This window comes from Leucopleurus acutus, assembly GCF_964270905.1.
Source record: "Leucopleurus acutus genome assembly, chromosome: 19".
Classification (NCBI taxonomy): Eukaryota; Metazoa; Chordata; class Mammalia; order Artiodactyla; family Delphinidae; genus Leucopleurus; species Leucopleurus acutus.
In genome coordinates, this window is record NC_139161.1 from 19,435,461 (window position 1) to 19,449,051 (window position 13,591).

Here is a 13,591-nt window from a genome sequence, read left to right on the forward strand (position 1 = left end):
GTTACAATAAATACTTCCTCTAAATGGACAATATTGAGTCCTCTTTTTATTTTTTTCCATCAGGTGGTGAGATAGAGTGGCTTTCATAGGGAAAAATTTGAAATCATCAGTGTGACTCTGAAAAGAGGAACGAGTTGGGCATTGGCTGCCTCAGAGTGTGTGTGTCACCAGCTTTGATGGCAGATGGGGGCATTTCTTACCTTCCTGTTCACATGAGGTTTTGAAAATTAGAATGATAGTCTTTTATCTCCTATTCCTGTTAGAAAGTTCATCCTTAAAATTCACCACATTTAGAGTGCCTGCCCTGAGCCAGGCTTGTGTATGGGATGAGAAATCATTCCTGCCCTCAAGAGGATTGCAGTCTGGGAATCCACACACCCTGGAGACCGTGCCACAACTAGAGAGAGAAAACCCACACGCCACAATGAAGAGCCCACGCGCTGCAACAGAAGATCCCACGTGCCTCAACGAAGATCCCGTGTGCCGCAACTAAGACCCAACGCAACCAAAAACATGGGAAAGACAGCTAACACAACCAATTATGATAGGATATTGGCTCCTGTTGCCTTAAACCTGTCCCAAGGCCATTATCAAATACAAAAGAACAGACAGGAAGGGCACCGAACAGCTGAGCTGACTCTTACAGAACAATTAGGAGGACTTCCCTGGAGGAGGAAAGGAGGGAAGGGAGGGAGGAAGGAAGGAAGAAAAGAAAAGAAATGGGTAAAGATACAGCTGGGAGGAACTCTCTCAGGGTCAGAACAAATCTCAAATACTGACCTTTGAAACTATCCCTTCAAAGAAGCCTGAATTTTTTTTTTTTTTTTTTTTTTTTTTTTTTTTTTGCGGTAGGCGGGCCTCTCACTGCTGCGGCCTCTCCCGCTGCAGAGCACAGGCTCCGGACGCGCAGGCTCAGCGGCCATGGCTCAAGGGCCCAGCCGCTCCGCGGCATATGGGATCTTCCCAGACCGGTGCACGAACCCGTGTCCCCTGCATCGGCAGGCGGACTCTCAACCACTGCGCCACCAGGGAAGCCCAGAAGCCTGAATTTGATTGGATCAATTTGTGGAGCCATTTATTCCCCAGGGCGTTGTTGAAAAATATAGCAATCAGCCAGCAACTAGTGTAGTTTAACAGCTGGGTGTGGTCGGGGAAAGAGACAAGGAGAGATCTGTGCAAATCACTGTCCTGCTAGGGTGACTGTGGGCATAACTCCCCCCTAAGTAGCAATATCAGAGGCTTCACACTGTGTGTGTGGGTGGGCAGTGGGGAGCAGATGGACTCACTAATATAATTCTGCCACTCACTAAACAAGGAAACTGGTTTACTTGGACAAGAAACAAGGAATTGCTAAACTGGTTTCCAAGGTGGCTGCACCATTTTACATGAGGGTTCTGATTTCTCTACATTCTTGCCAACACTTGTTATTTTCTGACCTTTTGATTATAGCCATTCTAGTGGAGTGTGACATGACTTGAGTCAGTTTTAATTTGCATTTCTCTGATGACTAATGGTGTCAAGCAGCTTTATCAGAAGCCCTGGAAAATTCACAAGTATATGGAAATTAGACAATACAGTCCTACATAACAAAATGAAAAACAAAAATGAAGTAGTCACACTTACCAATTTCAAAACTTACTACAAAGAAACAGTAATCAACGAAGTGTGGTACTGGCATAAGGATAGACCTATAGATAAGTGGAATAGAATTCAGAGTCTAGAAAGAAACCAATGTGTCTATGGTCAACAAATTTTTGACAAGGGTGCCAAGACCATTCAATGGGAAAAGAATAGTCTTTTCAACAAATAGTGCTGGGACTACTGGATAGCCGCAAGTGAAAGAATGAATTTGGAACCTTACCTTACATCATATATAAAAATTAAAAATGGATCAAACATCTAAACGTAAGAGCTAAAGCTATATAAAACTCTAAGAAGAAGACAGAGCTTCATGATGTAGGATTTGGCAATGATTTCTTGGCCAAGACACCAGAAGCACAGGGAGCAGAAGATAAATTGGACTTCATCAAAATAAACTTTGGGGAATTCCCTGGTGGTCCAGTGGTTAGGACTTGGTGCTTTCATTGCAGTGGCCCAGGTTCAAGCCCTGGCTGGGGAACTAAGGTCCTGCAAGCCGCGCCATGGTGCAGCCAAAAAAATAAAAAACAGAAAAACTTTTATGCTTCAAAAGACACTATTAACAGAGTGAAAAGGCAACCCACAGAATGGGAGAAAATATTTGCAAATCGTATGTCAGATGAGGGTTAATAGCCAGAATATATAAAGAACTCCTCAACAACAACAACAAATTTTAAATGGGAGCATGACATGAATAGACATTTTTCCAAAAAAGATATACAGGTGGACAAAAAGCACAGGAAAAGATGCTCAATTGTAAGGGAAATGCAAATCAGAACCACAATGAGATACCACTTCTTACCCATCAGGTTGGCTATTATAAAAAAACAAAAACAGGGACTTCCCTGGTGGTACAGTGGTAAAGAATCCACCTTCCAGTGCGGGGGCGCGGGTTTGATTCCTGGTCGGGAAACTAAGGTCCCACATGCTGCGGGGCAACTAAGCCTGCGTCTCAGAGAGCCCGCGTGCTGCAAACTACAGAGCCCACGTGCCCTGGAGCCCGTGGGCCACAAGTAGAGAGAGAAAACCCACACACCACAACTAGAGAGAAGCCCACGTGCTGCAACGAAAGATCCCGCATACTGCAACTAAGACCCGACACAGCCAAAAAAATTAAGAAAATAAATAAAATAAATATATTTTTTAAAGGCAGCCTTATTGAGCCATGTCAAAGATTTAAAAAACAAAACGAAACAGAAAACAGCAACTGTGGTAGGGGATGTGGAAAAATTGGAACCCTTGTACATTGAAGGCAGGCATGTAAAATCGTGCAGCTGCTGTGCAAACAGTATGGTGGTTCCTCAAAAAATTAGACATATGAATTACCATATGATCTATCACTTCCCCGTCTGGGAATATACCCAAAAGAATTAAAAGCAGGGATTCAAACAGATATTTGTACACCCGTGTTCATAGCAGCATTATTCATAATAGCCAAAAGGTAAAAACAGAAAAGTCCATCAATGAATGAATGGATAAATGTGGTGTATACATACAACGTATATTTCCTTCCTTAAAAAGGAAGGAAATTCTGACGCATGCTACAACGCGGATGAATCTTAACCACAAAGACATTATGCTAGGTGAAATAAGACAGACACAAAAGGACAAATATTGTAAGATTCCCCTTATATTAGGCACCTAGAGTAGTCAAATTCATAAAGACAGAAAATAGGATGGTGGTTGCCAAGGAATGGGGAGTTATTGTTTAATGAGTACAGAGTTTCAGTTTGGAAAGATGAAAAATTTTGGAGAGACATGATGGTGATGGTTGCACAACAATGTGAATGTACCTCATGGCACTGAAGTGGATACTTAAATATGGTTAAAATGGTAACTCATGTATGTTTTACCACAATAAAAAATGGATCAAAAAAAATGGATCAGAGACCTAAATGTAAGAGCTAAGATGATAAAATTATTGGAAGAAAACATAAGGGTAAATCTTCATGACCTTGGACTTGACAATGAATTCTTAGATACAACACCAAAAGCACAAACAGCAAGAGAAAAAATAGGTGGTTGGACTTCATCAGAACTAAAAATTTTGTGCTTCAAAGGACACTATCAAGAAAATGAAAAGATAACACAAAAGATGGGAGAAAATATTTGCAAATCATATATATCTGATAGGGGACTTGTATGTAAAATATATAAAGAACTCTTACAACTTAATAATAAAAAGACAAGTAGTCCAATTAAAAAATGGGTAAAGAAGCTGAAAAGGCGTTTCTCCAAAAAAGTATACAGATGGCCAATAAACACATGAAAAGATGCTCGACATCATTGGTCATCAGGAAAATGCAAAAACTGACTCAGATCACTTCACACCCCACTAAGAAGACTATAATCAAAAGGTCAGATAATAACAAGTGTTGACAAGGATGTAGAGAAACTAGGACCCTCATATACTGGTGGTGGGAATGTAAAATGGTGACGCCACTTTGGAAACCAATTTAGCAGTTCCTTAAACAGTTAAACCGTTACTACACGACCCTGACATTGCACTCAGTGGAACGCAGTGAATCCCTTGCATTCCATTTTTATGCAAGAAAATACATGTCCACAGAAAAACTTGTGCAAACATTCGTAACAGCATTTTACATAATTGCCGAAGAGTGGAAATGACCCAAGTGTCCATCAACCGATGAATGGATAAACAAATGTGATACATCCATACGATGAAACAATATTTGGCAATAATAAGGAATGAACTACTGGTACACAGTACCACATGGAAGAACCTTGAAAACATGCTAAGTGAAAGAAGCCAGACTCAAAAGACCACATCTTGGGCTTCCCTGGTGGCGCAGTGGTTGAGAGTCCGCCTGCCGATGCAGGGGACACGGGTTCGTGCCCCGGTCCGGGAAGATCGCACGTGCCGCGGAGCGGCTGGGCCCGTGAGCCGTGGCCGCTGAGCCTGCGCGTCCGGAGCCTGTGCTCCGCAACGGGAGAGGCCACAACAGTTAGAGGCCCGCATACCGCAAAAAAAAAAAAAAAAAAAAAAAGACCACATGTTATATGATTCCATTTACAATGAAATGTCCAGAATAGGGAAATGTATATATAGAGAGAGTAGATTTGTGGTTGCTTAGGGCTGGGGGCAGGGAGGTGGGAAGGGATTGGGAGGTGATAGCTAAAGGGCCTGGGATTGCTTCTGTGGTGACGAAAGTGTTATAAAATTGACTGTTGGTGTTGCACATACCTATGAAGATACTAGAGACCACTGAATTGTATACTTTAAAAGCTCAGCTGTGAGAAGAAGAGAGACTGCAAGACGGGGAGGCAGGTGAGGGTGTAGGGAAAGGTTGCAGTGTCTGAGAGCCTGGGTCAAGGGCACAGGTGGAGAGAGGGCTTAACCACGGACAGCAGAAGAACCACATTCTGAGCACAGCTTCTCAAGCTTTTCAGTAGGATGGGGGAGCCGAGCTCCATCGGGCGCCTTATTCCCAGTTGCAAAACTACCTCCTGGCATAAGGATGGGAGAAGTTTGTGTTTCCTTGCGATAAAGCCAATAAGCTAACACAGGTGGTGACCTCAGTTACCAGGTAGTTATCTTGAGAACAGGTGTTAATGGGTTGTGTCTGCCTGGCTCTGGCTTTAAAAGGGAGTGAGACTCTTTTCTCTCTGCAGTCCCAGCAGATTGCCTGTGATGCCTCACACTCTGCCTTAACGTTTATTCAATAACAAAAGTATTTCCTTCCTCTGCTACCTTTGTGGAGACCGATTCTGGATTGGAAAAGATTTTTGCTTTTTAACAGTTCTCAAGTTTGCACCTGCTCCAGGATGGGGTGCACCCCACTCCCGGCTCAAGCTGATACGAGTCTGAGGACCACGATACTCTGGCCCTAACTTCCCTCCACCTGCCAGCTTGGGCCAGCTCCCAGCACAGCGGCCCTTAGGCAACCTGCCCCTTTAAGAGCCCCCCCCTTCCCAGCTCCTCCCTCAGGCCCGGTGGCCGGATTTCCTGGTTCAGGCCCAGCCCTTTAAAGCTGTGGCTCTATCCTTCTGGCAGGTTGTGTACTGAGGCTGAGGGGGCCGCTGAGGGAGCCCTGGGTGCCAGGCAGAGGCACATGTGGGCTGTGACAGGTGCATGTGGGCTTCGGGGGCGCACAGGATGCTGGGACAGGGTGGATCCTGGACAAAGCAGAGCCTCTCGGTAGTGGGCCAGACGTGCCATCCGTTAAGTACCTGCTGTGTGCCAGGCACCGTGCCATGCCTTTCCTGCACTTTCTGAGGGGTATTATTATTCCCATTTTACAGATTGGGGAAGGGAACGGAGTTCAGAGCAGCTGGCTGAGTTACCCAGGGCCAGACAGCTAACGAGGGGCAGAGCCAGGATCCAAACTCAGGTCAGTGTGACCCCAAAGCCCTGATGTTCTCTCCCCCGCATCACCTGCCTGACAGGTTTCACTTGGTGTTCCTGTGCGCGGGGGAGTGGGGGGGAGGAAATGGGTTTTCCCCCCTCCCCCTAGTGCCAGTACTTGGGGGCCTTCCTCCTGCCAGGAGCTGCTTGGAGATGCTGCTGCCGCTGCTGCCGTGCCTCGTGCTGTGCCTCCTGCTGCTGCCGCTGGCCGCGCTCTGGCGGCGGCGGCCGTCCCAGGATGCCAGGCTGTCCTGGCTGGTCCATCTCCAGCACCGTGTGGCATGGGGGGCCCTGTGCTGGGCAGCCGCCTGGCAGCGGAAGAGCCTAGTGCGGAGCACGCTGCACGCGGGCCAGAGCCAGCAGCGGGCCCTGAGGCGGTGTCTGCAGGGAGCCCAGAGTCCCCGCTGTCCCCTCAGGGGGAGCACAGGTGTGTTTCCCAGGGTCTGGGGAGGTGGCCCAAAGAGAAAGAAACCCCATAGGACAGTCAGATTCCAGAACCTGAAGACCTCCCTTCCCCCTTCTACTGCCAACACAGGGGGACCTGACCCAGAGACCCTACCCAGGCCCGAGATTGTTCAAGATGAATTTTCCCATCCTGGGCCCTGACAGCCCCTCTTTCCCCAGGCCTATTCTGGGTTCCTTCCTCAGGGGCCTCACCAGTCTGACCTGAAACTCTTGGGAAACTCTGTGGCTTCATGAGGATTTTACGATGTCTTTGGGGCTACAGATATAGGCGTCTTCCGGAATCATCTCCCTCTGACCAAGGCCAGCCAGCTCCAGGAGGAAGAAAGCGGAGTGCAGCTCTTGCCTCCTACCTCAAACCAGTACCGTGGGGAGGTCTCTCTGCAGGTAAACTGGGAAGGCTGGAGCCCAACCCCGCCAGAGACCCCTAACTGCAGCCAAACCCTCCCATCAGAATGGGAAACAAACAAACAAACAAAATACCTGGGGCCTCAGGGTCTGGCTCAGGCCCAGGGCCAACGACACGGCCTCTTGTCTCCCTCCAGGCCACCTTGCTGGGCCTGGCAGCCCTAAAGAAGACCTGCCCGGAAGTGCTGGCCCCAGAAGGCACGGCCCGTGTGACCCCTTCCTCCCCTTGGCCCTACCCCCTCCCTTGGCCTTGGCATGCCCTGGGCCAGTTGGGCCCTGCTGGAGCCAAGGACCCTAGGGCCCTGCTGCTGGAGGCACTGAGGTCCCCGGGCCTGCGGGCTCTGGAAGCTGGGACGGCGGTCGAGCTCCTAGACGTCTTCTTGGGCCTGGAGGCCGATGGCGAAGAGCTGGCTGAGGCATTAGCTGCTGGGAACCCAGGAGCATCTCTCCCCAGACGGGCAGCTGAGCTGCGGGAGGCCCTGGAGCAGGGACCCCGAGGACTGGCCCTTCGGCTCTGGCCAAAGCTTCAGGTGGTGGTGACTCTGGATGCAGGAGGCCAGGCGGAGGCTGTGGCTGCCCTGGGGGCCTTGTGGTGCCAAGGGCTAGCCTTCTTCTCACCTGCTTATGCTGCCTCTGGAGGTCAGCAAGACTCAAGGGTAGTGAGGTGAGGGCAGGGGGCAGAGGTCACACAGCTAGCTGCCAAGTCGCAAGCCCTATATAAGCATCTCATCTAATCCTGCCCAACCAGCAGCTCCATTTTACAGATGAAAAAACTGAGGCTCATAGAGGTTAAGAGACACACACATTTACACCACACCAGCATTTAACCACAGGTCCATCACCTCCAGAACCACCGCCCCTTCCCAATTAAGACCTTAGAGGCAGAGGGCTGAGCCTGGGGGAGCCAGGAAGGGTGGAGTGGGAGGGCAGCAGTGGGATCGATGCTCAGAGGATTGGGGACTGGGATCCAGGGTGAGGGGCTATTGCCCAACGGTACCACCAGATGAAGAAGCCGCTTGCTCCCCACAGGGGCGGTGGGCCTGAGTCTGTGGCCAGAGCAGCCCCATGGCCTGTACCTTCTGCCCCCTGGAGGCCCCTTTATTGAGCTGCTCCCACTCAAGGAAGGAACCCGGGAAGAGGCTGCCCCCACCGTCCTACTGGCCGAAGCCCAGAAGGGCAAGGAGTACGAACTGGTGCTGACTGACCACACCAGCCTCACCAGGTGACCACCTGGCTGCCCACCCCCAGGCCACCTCAGGCCCTCTGGAACCCTGCTGAAAGCCAGGGGCATGAGCTAATGGGCCTTTGGGCCTGACCTCACCCCCACTTCTACTCTATCAGGTGCCGCCTGGGTGACGTGGTCCAGGTGGTTGGTGCCTACAATCAGTGTCCGGTCGTCAGGTTCATCTGCAGGTAAGTGACCCCCTGGGTGGCTGAGAGGTCATCCTTTTGCCCTGGGTTCCTCTTCCTCCTCCTGCTTCCTCCTCCCCAGGCTGGGCCAGACCCTGAGTGTTCGAGGCGAAGACACTGGTGAGGACGTGTTCTCTGAGGCCTTGGGCCGGGCGGTGGGGCAGTGGCCAGGGGCCAGGCTGTTGGACCATGGCTGTGTGGAGAGCAGCATTCTGGGTAAGCTTCTCCACTGGCTTCTGCCTCCCATCCTTGGCTTGACTGTCCCCCAACCCATACCCATCCTGCTGGGAGATCTCTAGGAAAGAGAAAAGAGTTAGCCTGCTTTGCTGCTCCTAACAAAAGTCCTTCCCCATATCTAACTCCCATCCCTCCTGCTGCCTCTATCCATGTTCTCTCCATTCACCCCACCCCCTGCCAAGAAACTCCTTTTCTCCCCGCTGTGAACCTGGGAGTGGGGAGGAACAGGTGGGGGCAGTAGGCTTCGGCTTTCGATGCTGCCCTGTTCACAAAAGCACGTGTCCACGATGCGGCGTTTGTCTACAGATTCCTCCGAGGGTTCTGCTCCCCACTATGAAGTGTTTGTGGCACTGAAGGGGCTCAGGAACTTGTCGGAGGAAAATCGAGACAAGGTACACGAGAGACAGGGACAGGGTATGACTGCATGTCCCTTTCACTCTGCACGCCCCCAGGTGCTGTGGGCACAGGGGAGAGATGGGGAGGAGGGGTGTGGGCGGGAGAACCTCCCTGGGGCTCTGGGAAGGGAGGGGTGAGTCCCACGGACACACACGTATACGCACGAAACTGCTACCCACGCATTCCCTGGACACGGCCGTGCGTGCCTCACCACACGCCACCCAGCCCCACACCAGCCTCACGCAGGCCGTTCTGTTTCCAGCTTGACCACTGCCTTCAGGAAGCCTCAGCTCGCTACAAGTCCCTGCGGTTCCGGGGCAGCGTGGGCCCTGCCCGAGTCCACCTGGTGGGGTGGGGGGCCTTCAGAGAACTGCGGGCAGCCCTCGCTGCCTGCCCCTCAGCCCCCTTCCCTCCTGAGATGCCCCGGGTCCTCAAGCACAGGTACCTGGCCCAGTACCTGCAGAGGAGGGTGCTGTCCTGAGCTGAGGCCTGCCCACTGCCCTGTTCACCCTCACGGGCTGCCTCGCTCTTTCCTCTGGGGCCCCTCTGGATGGGGAGCCCTTGGCCAGGGTCTTCGAGTGTCAGCTGACGGTGGCCCATCAGAGCTGCTGGGCCTTAGGGAGGCCCGACCTAGTCTGTCAGTTCTGAGGAGTTGACTTCAGGGATAGAGCAGACACCAGCAGTGCCCCATCTGGAGCCCCCCGGTCCACCCTGGAAGACCCTGGGGTTCCAGTCCACGCTGACAGTGCCTGTGTCTCTCAGCCCATGCACCAGGCAGGCTGGAAGTGTTGGGAGTTAATGCTCTCAGGAGTGACCCTCAGACAGCAAAGGAACAGGAGCTGGTGATCGCAGACCTCAGCTTCATCGTCCCTCAGTGGGACAACCTGAAGCGTATTCTGCATTGTCTCCCTCGGAGGGTCACCACCAGTTGCCCCCAGAGGTCACCCTCTCGTTAACAAAGTCCTTGGTTCTCCTTCTTTCCCTCCCGTCCCTACTCCCTTATGTGCTTTCTTGGATCACTGCCCAAATAAACCTCTTGCACCCAGAATCTTGGCTTGGGGTCTGCTTTTGGGGAAACCAGTGGTCCCATTCGCTCTGGTGCTGCTGCAGCCTGGGCTCCCCTCCCAGCTTCAGCTCTGGACACCAGGGCTTTCCCCACACTCCTTCTCTGGGCTGGGGCAGGCCCTGAGTGTGTGGGCCCGCAGAGCCCTCGGGGACCCCTACCGCAGCCAAAGTCAACCCAGAAGACACAGAGCCCCTCGTCCTACCTCTGCCCATTCCAAGCTTTACCTAAATGCGGAGGGGCTGCTCCCCAACTCCCCTTGCCCTGGCTTAGCACGAGTCCCCTTCCTGGCCCAACACCCGCAAATCACTTCCATGGGCAGGCCCTGTACTGTAACTCATAAAGAATCAGAGCAGGAAGCGGCTCCAGAGACCATCGGGCTTAACCGTCCATCTTACCAGTGGGGAAACTGAGGCTTCGTGGGGTCGTGAGGTTTGCCCAAAGCCCCGCAGCTCCTCCTGAGTACCTCGGCACCTGATCCCAGTCTGTGGCCAAGCCTCAGGTTCTGCCTCTGAGTTACCACTTCCAGATTCCATGCCCCACATCCAGGCCCCTGCCCCCTCCCACCCGGTCCCCACACCAGCCCACAACTCCTTCCTGCTCAAATCCTTCCACAGCGCCTTGGCGCCCGTGAGATCAAGACCAATCAGCTTAGCCAATAAGACCCTTTGACCCACCCTGGCCTCACTTACCTGTCCAGTCACCTGTCTCTTGTAAGAAAAGTGATCTGTGGACCACGCCTTACTTCCCTCGAGAAATAAGCGCTGTCAGGTCTAGGTCTTTGTCCCTTCTTCAGAATGCCTTCTCCCCTGACCTTACTTGCTGAAACCCACTTTTCATGCAAGGCTTTTTCAGAGGCCTTTCTCCACTGAGCTAGCCTTTTGCCGGGTCGCCTGCCCACCTGGACTTCGGAGCTCCTTGAAAACTGGGCTATATCCTATGCACGCTGTCACTCCAGTGGCCAGAGCAGGGCCTGGCACGGAACTGGTGCTCAGTAGACAATGCCCTGGATAAGACATCAGCCTAGAGATGGCATGTGTCCTTCACCCCATGGTGGCTCTCTCCCTGCTGATGGTGGGATGGGACTCCATCCCTCCTGTCCAGGCAGCCCAGCCAGGTAGCAAGGAAGCTGGGGATGTTGAAGGATCTCACCAGGTTTTGCTGCTTTCCTCCCACTGCCCAGGGTTGGCTTTCAAGTTTCTCCATCTTGGAGGTTGGTGAAAGGGACAGAGGGAAGAAGAGAGACAGAGGGGAGGGAGAGCCAGCTAAGAAAGCTTTTCCGTGGAGGAAGAAGGCCCTGGAGCCTGAAGGCCCCAGGAGCAGTGACAGGAGGACGGGGGGAGAGGCCTGTTGCCTGGCTGCCCTCTCCCCCCACACACATCCTGTGGGGAGTGAGTCTCACAACTGCCTCCTTTCCTGCCCCTAATTAGCAGCTCCCCTGACACACTGTCCCACACCAGCATCCCAGGCAAGGCCTCTTTTGTGCTCCCAGATTCCTAGGTGCGAGTTGGCCTCATTAGTGCCCGGAGACCGCCCCATCTCCAGGGAGCAGGCGGACAGACGGGGGCGGGGAGGTGGCCAGGAGCACAATGATCCACCCCCAGTCTCTAAGTGCCTCGGCGGCCGTTCCTTGGGCCCAGCCTGGAGACGGCCCTCCTGCGGGAGGCTAATCTTAGATTTGCCATTGTCTGGCCGCAGAGTGGACGCAAGTGCCCATCTCTCCCCCGCCACCCCAGAGCACTATAAACCCCAGGACCCTGGTAGCAGGTTGCAGTTGACAGCCTCCAAGCTCCTGGCTATTTGGACCACTGCAGACGACACCTTTCCCGGCTACGCCACTCTGAGCACCAGACACCATGAATCCTCCTTCTACAAAGGTAAAGACCCGGGGACGGAGGGGTGACTTATTAGGCCAGGGGCAATGAGAGGGCCTGCTCAGGGAGCTGGAAGAAAGGTTGAAGGTGTCTAGCTCTTGGCCTTTTCCCATGTGGGTTCTGAGGCAGCGGATGGGGTGGACCCTTGGCTGAGTATCTGCCTTGGCTAACATTGCATTGTGCCGTGTTCTCCTAAGAGTTCATGTTTATTGAGCCTTCACTACGTATTAGGTGCTGTTTGCACCTGTCATCTCATTTCATCCTCCCAGAAGCCCTACACAGTAGGAATTATTTAATACCCAGTTTACAGGTGAGGATGTTGTGCTCCCTGAGAAGGTAGGAAACTGGCCCAAAGCGACTGAGCTGTTTCCCCTGCAAGGGAGCAGCCGACAAGACAACAGCTTGGATCCTGCCAGTCCTTGATTTGCACGTGTTTGCCCACTGTGAGGGGGGAGGAGCGGATAAATAGGGCCTCTGTTTCCCTGAGCTAAGTTTCCACAAACGTCGGGGGCAGATTCAGACATGTCTGTTTTCAGGGGGAGTGGTCAGCGCTCTAATGGGTACCCAGAGGAGAGAGGGATTCATTCTGTCCAGGGGGTCTCAAAGGGCTTCCTGGAGGAGATCCTCTGCTAGGTCTTCAAGGACGAGGAGGTAAAGGAGCCAGACACGAACCCTTCTCCAACAGAGCCCTTCAGACAGCTCTGCGCAGAGACAGCGAGGGAGGAGCACAGGCCAGGAGGGGGCGTGAAGCCAGCTGTGCAGGGCCCGGGCGTAGGGGTTGGATGCGGGCGACCCTCAGCGCCCGGTCTCCGCCTCCCCAGGTCTCCTGGGCCACCGTGACGCTGCTGCTCCTGCTGCTGTTGCTGCCGCCTGCACTGCTGTCGCCCGGGGCGGCCGCGCAGCCTCCGCCCGACTGCTGCCGTCAGAAGACGTGCTCCTGCCGCCTCTACGAGCTACTGCACGGCGCGGGCAATCACGCGGCCGGCATCCTCACGCTGGGCAAGCGGCGGCCCGGGCCCCCGGGCCTCCAGGGCCGGTTGCAGCGCCTCCTGCAGGCCAGTGGCAACCACGCGGCCGGCATCCTGACCATGGGCCGCCGCGCAGGCGCAGAGGCAGCGCCGCGCCCCTGCCCCGAGCGCCGGTGTCCCGCTGAGGCCACCTCGTCTGTTGCGCCCGGGGGACGGTCCGGGGTCTGAGCCCTTGCTCAGGTCCTGTCCTGGCCCTACCCTGGCCCTGCCCTCTCCCCTCTGTCAGCCCGCCCGGTGTCAGCCCGCATTAAAAGGGCAATAAAGACGAGTCTCCCTCTGTTAGTGTGGCTGCTCTCTGTCCCGGTGCGGTCGCGTCCCGCCCTCCAGGGGGCGTGAGAGTCTTTCTAACTATAAAGAGCCAGAAAACCTGGAGGCTCGGGGAAACCTCAGCTTGGGCGTCTTTGAACCCGAAACACTCTCGGGCGGGGAGCTCCCAGAGCAAGGAACTGTGCAAGGCCCTGGGGTGCGGAGAGAACCGCATATGTGCGTGCTTGGAGGGGAGGATGGGGACAGACACGTCCCTCGGTGCTCTACCAGTCATTCTGTATCGCAGGGCCTTTCCGGAGAGACGCAGAGGAGAGAAAAAGCAAGCAGAGGAGCGGAATCCGGCTGGGAAGGAGGGAGCTGCGCCTGCCGAAAAGGCAGGGAATCTGAGGTTCAACATAAACCTTCCAGAGAGCTGGAGCGTGGGGTAGAGAGTCTGGGGGAG

The 13,591-nt window shown here is 53.6% G+C and overlaps 2 protein-coding genes across 4 annotated transcripts; both read left to right on the forward strand.

Moving 5' to 3' along the window:
- Positions 1 to 5,642: 5,642 nt before the first annotated feature.
- On the forward strand, positions 5,643 to 9,955 carry GHDC (GH3 domain containing). Of its 3 annotated transcripts, none has more exons than XM_082861818.1 (10): positions 5,643 to 5,727; positions 5,902 to 5,990; positions 6,145 to 6,431; positions 6,732 to 6,853; positions 7,012 to 7,513; positions 7,904 to 8,096; positions 8,216 to 8,287; positions 8,367 to 8,500; positions 8,828 to 8,913; positions 9,680 to 9,955. In XM_082861818.1, exons 3-10 carry the CDS (start codon positions 6,158 to 6,160, stop codon positions 9,761 to 9,763), a joined length of 1,467 nt encoding a protein of 488 aa, XP_082717944.1. In that variant the 5' UTR covers positions 5,643 to 5,727; positions 5,902 to 5,990; positions 6,145 to 6,157; the 3' UTR covers positions 9,764 to 9,955. The 3 variants fall into 3 exon arrangements, with proteins under 3 accessions (XP_082717944.1, XP_082717943.1, XP_082717942.1); XM_082861817.1 differs by lacking the exon at positions 9,680 to 9,955 and adding an exon at positions 9,180 to 9,506; XM_082861816.1 differs by lacking the exon at positions 9,680 to 9,955 and adding an exon at positions 9,180 to 9,506 and having other exon boundaries at positions 5,902 to 6,431.
- Positions 9,956 to 11,836: 1,881 nt separating this feature from the next.
- HCRT (hypocretin neuropeptide precursor) lies at positions 11,837 to 13,050 on the forward strand (the record flags this gene model as incomplete). Its single annotated transcript, XM_082859843.1, has 2 exons — positions 11,837 to 11,857; positions 12,676 to 13,050. The coding sequence occupies 2 exons, from the start codon at positions 11,837 to 11,839 to the stop codon at positions 13,048 to 13,050; spliced, it is 396 nt and encodes a 131-aa protein (XP_082715969.1).
- Positions 13,051 to 13,591: the final 541 nt, after the last annotated feature.